Raw genomic sequence first — 10,930 nt, forward strand, 5'->3', positions numbered from 1 at the left:
TTTTCTAGTCCAAAGAAGAAATGATGCAGTTATCGGATGCTATGGTTTAAGAGTACAATTTGTCTCCTCCAAAACTCATGTAGAGTTAAATCCTTATTGTGAGGCGTCAAAATGGTAGGTACTCAATTGACTGTGGTGTTTATAGGTAAGACCTTCGGTAGGTGGTAAGGATTAAATAAGGTCAGTAGGGTAAAACCTCCATGATTGAGTATGGGTGCCTTTAAAAGAAAAACCGGAAGATGCATACATTCCATCTCCCTCCATCAGCTCTCCCTCTCACTGTGTTCCCAGGACTGTGACAGCATCCACCATGAAGTTCTCAGCAGCACCACACCCATTCCAGCACCCATATACACCTTACACCTCCAAACTGTGAGCTAAATATAGGCCTCTTTTCTTTACAAAGAACACAGCCTCGAGCATTTTTGGACAGTAATGGAAAACATACACACTAGCAAACTAAAATATGTGACACAAAACACAGCTGAGTAAGTATCAATACTTCCCAAGGAATAAACACATTGGTCTTCAAAGCACTACACAAAACACTGTTTTCAAACAAAATCCTAGGATCATTGAGATGGCTCAGTTGGTAAAGGCACTTGTCACCAAAGCCTTACAAACTAAATCCAATCCTAAAAACCACATAATAAAAAGAGAAAACCAACTTCTGCACTCTAAGGGCGTCGCAGGACAACTGCATACATGTGGCACGAGCACATATGTACACATAGACATACACACACACACACATCTGACAGACACACTCACAAATAAAAATGTTTTAAATCTTTGAGCCAAGCATGGTGGTACTACTCTCCAGCACTCAGGAGAAGAGGCAGTTGTATCTCTGAGTTCAAGACCATCAAGGTCCAGGTCAGCTAGAGAAACACAGTGAGACTCTGTCTCAAAAACAAATAAATAAATCTTTGTGCAGGGACAGAAAACATTCTTAAAGAATCATAACAGAGGGGGGCTGGAGAGATGGCTCACTCAGTATTTAAGAGCACTGGCTGCTCTTGCAGAAGACCCCCAGTTCAATTCCCAGCACCCACATCGTGGCTAACAATTGTCCTTAACTCCAGTTCCAGGGGATCCAAAACCCTCTTCTGACCTCCACAGGCATTGCATGGCATGGATGCACTTACACACATTCAGGCAATACATTCATACACATAAAGATAAATTAAGACAAAGCCAGAAGTGTATCTTCTCCCTTTGTATTAGACTTAAAACATTAAATGCATTGAACAAAGAAAGCATACTGAAAGCAGCAAGCAAAAGACACAAAGTAACAGATAAGGGCAGGCCCATCAGAACAACAGCTTACTTGACTGAAACTTTAAAAGAAAGGTGGGCCTGGACAGATATTTCAAGTTCTGGGGAGGAAAAAAATGCCAACCCAAACTGCTATACCCATGATGTGTACAAATGGGTGACACTGCCAACAAGCATCCTAAAAGCAAATGGGTACTGGGATATCATTTAGGAAGCGATGATGCAAGTCTCCAGGGAGGGTGGAGGGTGTGGGGGTGTTGAAGAAGCCAGAGCAAATACCCTCCTGATCACAAGGCATCAACTCATACCAAGTGTGACCTCCACCCCACCTAGGGAAGGAGGCGCAGCCCAGCCCCCCACCACTCCCCCTCGGGGAGGTGCCAGCACCTCTGCCTCTTCCCTCCCCATCCCTGTCACCCCAAGTCGGCCCTTGGCCACCGAGTCCCCCTTCCCAGGAGAGGGGGTGGGCAGTGCAGCCCGGCCTAGGGGCTCCCCACCCCACAAACCCTAGTCAGGCTGCTGCCCAGAAGCCCTGTCCTGGGCTCAGAGGCCCAGCTTCCCTGGGGGACGGATGGAGGGAGTCCTCAAGGTTCAGGCCCACAGCCGTGCCTGAGCTCCCGCCCCCACCTGGCCAGACACTTACCTCAGAAGCCACAGGGAAAGCAAGGCAGCGACCTGGACTCTTTGCTGCGCTCTCTCCTGGAGTCTAGCATGTTGTTTGGCAGCAGCGGGAGTGTTGGCCGACCTCAGCTGCACTTCCTGAACTGTCCGGAATGTGCGATGGTGGCGGTGGCCCTCCGGAAAGTGCAGCCTTGGCAGTGGAGGAGGCGGCAGCGGTGGCCCTCCAAAAGACGTGGCGGCGGCTGCCCTCCAGAACCGGCCTCCGGAACGTGCGACAGTGGCGGCGGCCCTCCAGAACTTATGGCGGTGGCGGCGGCGACGGCCCTCACCTCCGGAACTTGTGGCCGCAGTGGCAGCGGGCGACGGCAGCCCTCGGGAGCGTGTGGTGTGGCGGTGGCCCTCTGGACCTTGTGGCGGTGGCAGTGGCCCTCCGGAACGAGCAGCAGCGGCAGCAGCAGCAGCGTAGGTGGTTGCGTAGTGGAAACGCGGGCCTGGGAGAGGGGGAGCAGGAGGGAGCAGAGTGGGCTTGAGCGGGTCTGGGTCCGTGGCTCCGAGCCAGGATTTCAGGCCAGTCTGCTGGAGGCGGCTGCACTACTGGGTTGGCGTAGATGGGGAGAGGGGGTGAGAGCGGAGGGCTTGGCGGGGAAGGGGTGTGTGTGTGTGTGAAGAAGTCAGAGAAAATACCCTCCGGATCGCTAGGCATCAACTTGTACCAAGTGGGGAGGGGTGACCTCCACCCGGCCTAGGGAAGGAGGCACAGCCCAGAACCCCCCCCACCTGGGAGGTGCCAGGGCCCCCGCCTCATCCCTCCCCCTCCCTGTCACCCCAAGTCGGCCCCAGGAGAGGGGGTGGGCAGTGCAGCCCAGGGTAGGGGCTCCCCACCCCACAAACCCCAGTCAGGCTGCTGTCCAGAAGCCCGGGGGCAAGCCCCATTCAAGCCTCTGCTCAGAAGCCCTGTCCTGGGTTCAGAGGCCCAGCTTCCCCAGGGGAAGGATGGAGGGGTCCTCGAGGCCCAGGCCTGCGGCCACTCCTGAGCTCCCGCCCCCACCTGGCCCGACACTTACCCCAGAAGCCACAGGGACAGCAGGGCGGCAGGCTGGGCTCTTTGCTGTGCTCTCTCCCGGCCTCTTGCATGTTGTTTGGCTGCAGCAGGAGCGTTGGCCGACCTTAGCTGGCACTGCCCGAACTGGCTGTTTTCCACGTTGGCTTCTGGTGTCATCCAATGTCTATGCCATCCAGGGGGTGTTGACGTTGACGCTCTGGAATGTTCAGTGGTGGAGGTGGCATCGGCAGTTGGCGGCGCTAGGGAACGTTCGGCGGTGGCAGCAGCGCTTCGGAACATGATTGCTAGGCATCAACTCATACCAAATGGAGAGGGGTGACCTTCACTCGGCCTAGGGAAGGAGGCACAGCCCAGTCCCCCCCCACCCTGTAGGTGCCAAGGCCCCCGCATCATCCCTCCCCCTCCCTGTCACCCCAAGTCGGCCCTTAGCCACCAAGCCCCCCTCCCAGGAGAAGGGGTGGGCAGTGCAGCCCCGGGTACGGGCTCCCCACCCCACAAACCCCAGTCAGGCCGCTGTCCGGAAGCCGGGCAGCAAGCGCCAGTCACGACTCTGCCCAGAAGCCCTGTCCTGGGTTCAGAGGCCCAGCTTCCCCGGGGGACGGATGGAGGGAGTCCTCGAGGTCCTGGACCGCAGCTGCGACTGAGCTCCCGCCCCACCTGGGGAGAGGGGGCGAGAGCCGAGGGCTTGGCGGGGGAGGGGTGTGTGTGTGAAGAAGTCAGAGAAAATACCCTCCTGATCGCTAGGCATCAACTCATACCAAGTGGGGAGGGGTGACCTCCACTTTGCCGAGGGACCGTTTGTCTGTGGCAGAGGCGCTCGGGAATGTTCGGAGACGCTTGGTGGTGGCGAGCTGGGACTGGACTTCAATGGGCAGAAACAGCGGCGGGTGCAGCGTTGGCAGTGGGTGGGCCTGAGCAACCTTCTGGAATGGGCGGCAGTGGCGTGAGGGTGCAGCATTGACAGCAGCTGGGCCTGAGCCCAATGAGGAAGAAGCAGGGAGGGCAGGGTAGGCAGTTGCATTGCGGAAACGCGGGGCTAGGGAGGGGGAGGGAGCAGATTGAGCATGAGCAGGTCTGGGTCCGTGGCTCCGAGCCAGGATTTCAGGCGGGTCCACTGGAGGCAACTGCACCACTTGGTTGGCGGAGAGGGGGAGAGGGGGCGCGAGAGGAAGGATGGGAGGGGAAGAGGGAGGAGAGATGCTAGGCAGGGGTAACGAGGCCAGTGGAGACGACAGGGAGGCGGCAGAGAGCTTGGGTCCAGCTTGGGTCCAGCTTGGGTACAGTGGCACCGGCTGGTTGGAGGACGCAGTCCAGGCTTTGGCTGCAGCGCTGAGGGCCACCTGGTGGTGCTGTGCCTCCAGGAGGCCCGGTGCAGGCTGGCCCGGCCTTTTTCCCTGTCCTTTTCCGTTTGCACTGTGGAGAGCAGACTTGGTTGAGGCACTCCTCAAAAGAGCGAGCAGGAGCAGACTCTTCCTGCCATGGGTCCGGCTGCAGGGACTGGGGGCCCAAGCTGGGAGACAGGCGTCGCTTCACTCGCCCGGTGTCCGGCAGGCTGCAGATGCGCGTCTCCAGGTCTCCTCGGTGCTGACTGTGTGTGCCTGACTCTGTCAGGTCCCTGAGGGTGTGCTCCCCAGCGCGGGTGGGCCCTGCTGTTTGCCTGGGGCCCCGCTGGCTGCAGGGCTGCTGCAAGGGACTATAGGAGCTGGAGGTGGCTGCATGCAGCAGCTCTCCTGTCTTCTTGTCCCCGCTGCTGCTAGAGGGTGGCTCTTCCCAGGCTAGGGGTGCCGGGGGCAGCTCGGCCTGTGGCTTCTCTTGGGAGAAGGCCTGGGGGCGCTGGATGGGGTCTCTCAGGGCTTGGATCGCTGTTCTTGGGACTCCTGAGGAAGCTGCAGTTCTGGAGGGACCTGGCGCAGGGACTCGTGCTCCGGGTGGCAGCGTCTGGGCTTCCATGGCGGCTTCCCAGTCTGGGTGGCAGTGGCTGCTCCTGGTCCCACCTGTCTCCCGGAGCCGCTGCCGTGGATTGGGTTCTGCCAGGAAGTGACCACATTTGGCCCCGGAATAGACTAGCATCATGGAACTCACTCTGACTGGCCCCAATGGGGCCCCTTCCTCGGAGCACAGAGACTAGACTGCTGGGCCATCCCCACGGAAGAAGCAGGGCTGCCCCTCCAGCGTAGCGGGCCGACATGGAACCGGCAGCCTGGGTTGTGGAGGTTCTGGTGGCTCGGGAGCCGGGCGGAGGCCCCCGTCAGCTGGAGCTGGGCTGCACCCCTTTGGGCCCGCTGTGGCCCCTGGGGCTTGGGTCCAGTGGCGCCAGCTGGTTGGCGGACGCAGTCCAGGCTTTGGTTGCAGCGATGAGCACCACCAGGTGGTGCTGTGACTCCAGGAGGCCTGGTGCAGGCTGGCCCGGCCCTTTTCCCTGTCCTTTTCCGTTTTCACTGGGGAGAGGAGACTTGGTTGAGGCACTCCTCAAAAGAGCGAGCAGGAGCAGACTTTTCCTGCCATGGGTCCTGCTGCAGGGACTGGGGGCCCAAGCTGGGAGACAGGTGTCGCTTCGCTCGCCGGGTGTCCGGCAGGCTGCAGACGGCGTCTCCAGGTCTCCTCGGTGCCCGCTGTGTGTGCCTGACTCCGTCAGGTCCCTGCGGGTGTGCTCCCCTGCGTGGGTGGGCCCTGCTGTTTGCCTGGGGCCCCGCTGGCTCCAGGGCTTCTGCAAGGGGCTATAGGAGCTGGAGGCAGCTGTGTCCAGCAGCTCCCCTGTCTTGTCCTCCCCGCCACTGCTAGAGGGAGGCTCTTCCTGGGCTCGGGGCCCGGGGGCAGCTCGTCCTGTGGCTTCTCTTGGGAGAAGGCCTGGGCGTGCTGGATGCGGTCTCTCAGGACTTGGAATCGCTCTTCTTGGGACTCCTGAGGAAGCGGCAGTTCTGGTGGGACCTGGCGCAGGGACTCGAGCTCTGGCCCCAGCATCTCCTCTTCCCTGGCGGCTTCCCAGTCTGGGTGGCAGTGGCTGCTCTAGGTCCCACCTGTCTCCTGGAGCAGCCGCGGCGGATTGTGTTCCTCCGGGAGGTGGCCAGGCTTGGCCCCTGAAGAGACTAGCGTTTTGGAACTCACTCTGACTGGCCCCAATGGGGCCCCTTCCTTGGCACGAGGAGATAGGCCTGCTGGGCCATCCCAGAGGAAGAAGCAGGGCTGCCACTCCAGCGTAGCAGGACAATCTGGAACCGCCGGCAGCCCGGGCGGTGGAGGTTCTGGTGTCCCGGGAGCCCAGGCGGAGACCCCCGTCAGCTGGAGCTGGGCTGCACCCCGTTGCTCCCTCTGCAGCCCCTGGGGCTTGGGTCCGGCGGCGCCAGCTGGTTGGCGGATGCAGTCCAGGCTTTGGCTGCAGCAATGAGGACCACCTGGCAGTGCTGTGGCTCCAGGAGGCCCCGTTCAGGCTGGCCCGGCACTTTTCAATGTCCCATGGGTCCTGCTGCAGGGACTCAGGGCCCCAAGCCTGGAGACAGACGTCGCTTCGCTCGCCGGGGGTCCGGCTGGCTGCAGATGTGCGTCACCAGGTCTCCTCGGTGCCGGCTGTGTGCGCCTGACTCAGTCAGATCCCCGCGGGTGTGCTCCCCCGCGAGGGTGGTCTCTGGTGTTTGCCTGGGTCCCCGATGGCTGCAGGGCTGCTGCAAGGGGCTATAGGAGCTGGAGGCGGCTGCGTCCAGCAGCTCTCCTGTCTTCTCCCCGCCGCTGCTAGAGGGCAGCTCTTCCCGGGCTCGGGGCCCCGGGGGTAACTCGGCCTGTGGCTTCTCTTGGGAGAAAGCCTGGGCACGCTGGATGCGGTCTCTCAGGGCTTGGAATCGCTCTTCTTGGGACTCTTGAGTAAGCGGCAGTTCTGGCGGGACCTGGCGCAGGGACTCATGCTCTGGCCGCAGCATCTCCGCTTCCCTGGCAGCTTCCCAGTCTGGGTGGCAGTGGCTGCTCCAGGTCCCACCTGTCTCCAGGAGCGGCCGCGGTGCATCGTGTTTCTCCGGGAGGTGGCCGGGCTTGGCCCCGGAAGAGACTGGCATCTTGGAATACACTCTGATCAGCCCCAGTGAGGCCCCTTCAACCAAGCGCTGAGACGGGACTGCTGGGCCATCCCCGCGGAGGAAGAAGGGCTGCCACTCCAGCATAGCGGGCCGACCTGGAACCGCTGGAAACTCGGGTGGTGGAGGTTCTGGTGACCCGGGGGCCCGGGTGGAGGCCCCCGTCAGCTGGAGCTGGGTGCTCCCCGTTGTGCCCGCTATGGCCCCTGGGCTTGGGTCCAGCGGCACCGGTTGGTTGGCGGACTCAGTCCAGGCTTTGGCTGCAGCGCTGAGGACCACCTGGCAGTGCTGTCGCTCCAGGAGGCCTGGTGCAGGCTGGCCCGGCCCTTCACCCTGTCCTTTTCCTTTTGCACGGGGGAGAGCAGACTTTGTTGAGGCACTCCTCGAAAGAGCGAGCAGGAGCAGACTCTTCCTACCATGGGTCCTGCTGCAGGGACTCAGGGCCCCAAGCTCGGAGGGCCCCATGGATCCTGCTGTAGGGACTCAGGGCCCCTGTCGCTTCCCTCGCCGGGGGTCCGGCTGGCTGCAGATGTGCATCACCAGGTCTTCTCAGTGCCCGCTCTGTGCGCCTGACTCCGTCAGGTCCCCGCGGGTGTGCTCCGGCGCGGGGTGGGACCTGGTGTTTGCCTGGGGCCCCGCTGGCTGCAGGGGTGCTGCAAGGGGCTATAGGAGCTGGAGGCGGCAGCATCCAGCAGCTATCCTGTCTTCTCCCCGCTGCTGCCCTAGGGCGGCTCTTCCCCGGTGATCCGCGTGGTGCTTGGCGGCCGCTGTCCCAGCCCCTTGAGGCGTACCCTGTGCATGTGCGGCGCGGCGGCGATCCCACGTGTCCACGCGTGGAGCAGCTGCGCCCATCCAGGCCTCTCGACTCCGTCGACCCTCAACCCAGGGCGCCCAGCGCCGCACCCCCAACTCGGAGTGCTTGCTGGCTCTTGGCCAATGCTCCCCCGCGCCCAACCCCACATCAGCCCACGCCCAGCCCACGCTAGGCCCGGCCCCTCGCCTCTGGTCTCCACAGGCTCCGCCCAGACCTTGTCAGAACCCTCTTCTTGCCCCGCCCACTCCCCGAGACCGGACGTGGTGCCCGGATGCTTGAGCAGCAGTGCGACATCGGTGCAGGAAGAGCTGGCGTGGCGCGGCGATGGAGGCGACCGATGGCGGCGGGGACCCCGGCGGGGACGGCGCGCAGCCCAACACCCGCGTTCCCGGCTCGGGGCCCTGTGTGGCCTCCCGCGAGTCCGAACGCCAGCTGCGCCTCTGCCTGTGCGTGCTAAACGAGATCCTGAGCACCGAGCGCGACTACGTGGGCACCTTGCGCTTCTTGCAGTCGGTGAGCGTCCGGCTGCCGCCTGTGGCCGCAGCCCCGTCGGCCGCCCCGCCCGCGCTGCCCTTTTGTCTGTTGCCCCGCGCTGCCCACCTTGCAAGTAGTTTAAAAATGATTTGTATCCGTGAGGACCCAGCCGGTCCGGTGCGGGTCGACTTCCTGCCAGTGGCCGGTGTTGGTGTCGGTGGTGCACAGATCAAGAATGTGTTTACAAATTCTGGCTGCAGACACGGGAAACAGAAGAGCCCCGCCGCTCGAAGCTGTTGTGGATTTTCCTGTCTTCATACCCAATTCCACCTCTCCCATCCCCAGTGTATATGTGAGTTTCCGGTTCATTACTTAGGTCCTTGTGGGTTGTTTTAGAATTCTTATTTTTCTAGTTGCCATCCAAGCATTCCTGTTGCAACCATCACCATTTCAATTGAATTGTTTACCTTAAGGTGAATTTTGCAAATTCCTATTTCTTTAGCAGAAGGAGAACCTCCACTGGTGAGAGCGCCCAAGCCTGTGTGACCTAAAGTCCTCCAGCCTCTGCAAGAAGCATCCTTCCGTTTTGCTTCCTTTCCTGGATCAGGGGCTTGGAGTGAGAACAGGTCTGGAGCTCACTGGCTTGAGTGGTCCATAGTGAGGACCACAGGTCAGATGACACAGCAGTCCCGTGGAGCAGCAGGCTTGGATCCCTCCATCCTTGGGCTTCCCAGGCCCCTGCGACCAGGGAAAGGGCTCTTAAGGTCACACTCAGGGAGATCACTTCTCAGGATGGGGTCAGATGGAGAGGCCTCTAGGGAGAAAGACATCCCATTGTGTGAGTGATATTCTATCAGGGATGCTTCCTGAAGCTGGGACGTGGCGGGGGTCTCCCACTGTGTCAGGGAGTGGGCTAGTTCTGGCCTGAGCCTACGCATCCCTTCCCCCAGGAAGGAGTGAGATGGGTTAAGGGAAGTCAAGAGGTAGAAAGTGAAGTGATAAGAATACCAGGCATCCCCGTTAATCCTCAGGAATGGTGTCCCAAACTGGAGGCTTTGTCAGCTGCACATCCTACCAGTTGTTTCCAAGCATGGCGTTCCCACCAGCAGGTGACAGTGGCCATCTTGACCTGGTGTTTAAATAAGGCATAGTACCTCAAATCCTCTCCTTGGATGCTAAGGGCTGTAGAAACCGGGAAGTCGTGAAAACTAACCTCCCAACTGAACATTTGAAACACTATGTTCCTGGCCCGTCAGGAGGCTCATAGTAGGCACTCAACTCATATCCCTGACCAGTTTACTCTGGATAGATTTCCACAATATGCAATGTGGTGGTGGGGGGCGGGGGGAGACAGAAGACGCCGGCACTTTAAACTCTGTGTGTGGGTATGCGTGGTGTATGTTTGGGAATTAAAATCAAAGGTGCAGACTATCTTCCTCTCCTTCAGCCTCCATCCCCAGTCTCCTCCCCTCACACACACTGGACTTGGTACAAAATAATCTGTGTGGTCTGAACTGAAGCACTGGAGTGGAGGAGGGGGAGGAGGAGCTTCATGTTAAGTGCCTATTGGAAATGCACTGTGGGGTTTTTCCCTGTATGGGAACCCATTTATGCCAAGCTTTCTTCCATGCTGGTCCTATCTCATCTGCCTCTGCTTTCAGCCTGTGTGATTCTCCTTACCAGCTGCACAGAGCTGTTTTGGTTTTTGTTTGGGGTTTCTTTCTTCGGGGTGTTTTTTTGTTTTGTTTTGGGTTTCTTTCCCCAAAAGTCTGATGACTGAACTCACCTGGTTCTAGGCTGGTGTGTGTTTGGTTGACTTTTCTCGTTGAACCTATTTGTAATGTAATATCGTATTTATTGTTTTAAGAAACAAAAAGGAATACTATTAAGTCTTCAAAAGTTCCTTCATGCATAAGACTTTTCCAGTTATTGGGCTTAACTGGTGTACAGGGATGAGATGTCATACTGTGTTCTGTTTGCATTTTGTCTTTTTTTTTCATGTAGTATCTGGCACACAAAGTAAGTGAGTACGACAGTATATTTTTTACTTTAAGTCTTGAGAATGCAGGTTCCCTGGTACCGTTGAGTTGCTGCTATAAAGCTCACACACAGAATGGCTGAAAGTACAAGTGTGCAAATCATGACTGCGTGAGCCTTAGAAAATTAAAATGTATAAAGGGCAACACATGAGCTGTCAAACAGTGTTAGGCGTGTGTTTCTGTGTACAGACTGTGCATAGCAGTTTTATTTAAGTTGATGACGTAGTCTGTCTGCATCACCATTATTTACTGGTTTTGTACAGATTATCGATTAATTTGTAAACACTGCCAGAGTATTTTCTAGCTGGTTTGTAATTGTTTAAGAGTGTTACCCTGTTTCTGGTTCTTATGTTGTGATGGTGGTTCTTTTCATTTCGTCCTACATGTAGATTTGTCTGTAAATAGAATTGCAGTATTTAAAGCTTTAGCTTTCAGGAAAAATGAAGTACAAACTGGCGTGTGTACAACAACATGTGTGTGTGAGAGAGAAGAGGGGGTCTGAAGGAAGATACTTTGCAGAGGAACCGGGGTGGCGGTTGTCAGGGTGTGCGAGTGTCTTCCTACCAGGTACAAGGTACAA

The 10,930-nt window shown here is 58.5% G+C and overlaps 1 protein-coding gene across 1 annotated transcript in view; it reads left to right on the plus strand.

The window, feature by feature from the left end:
• Window positions 1-8,153: 8,153 nt before the first annotated feature.
• Window positions 8,154-10,930, plus strand: part of LOC115069517 (phosphatidylinositol 3,4,5-trisphosphate-dependent Rac exchanger 1 protein-like) — a gene marked incomplete at its 3' end in the record, with an annotated part of 4,747 nt that continues 1,970 nt past the window's right edge. Inside the window, exon 1 of the mRNA XM_029561287.1 lies at window positions 8,154-8,350. Within this exon, the coding sequence (XP_029417147.1) occupies window positions 8,162-8,350 (189 nt within the window). The remainder of the gene's footprint in view (window positions 8,351-10,930) is intronic.

This window comes from Nannospalax galili, unplaced genomic scaffold, assembly GCF_000622305.1.
Source record: "Nannospalax galili isolate Female #2095 unplaced genomic scaffold, S.galili_v1.0 scaffold2014, whole genome shotgun sequence".
In the NCBI taxonomy this organism is placed as follows: Eukaryota; Metazoa; Chordata; class Mammalia; order Rodentia; family Spalacidae; genus Nannospalax; species Nannospalax galili.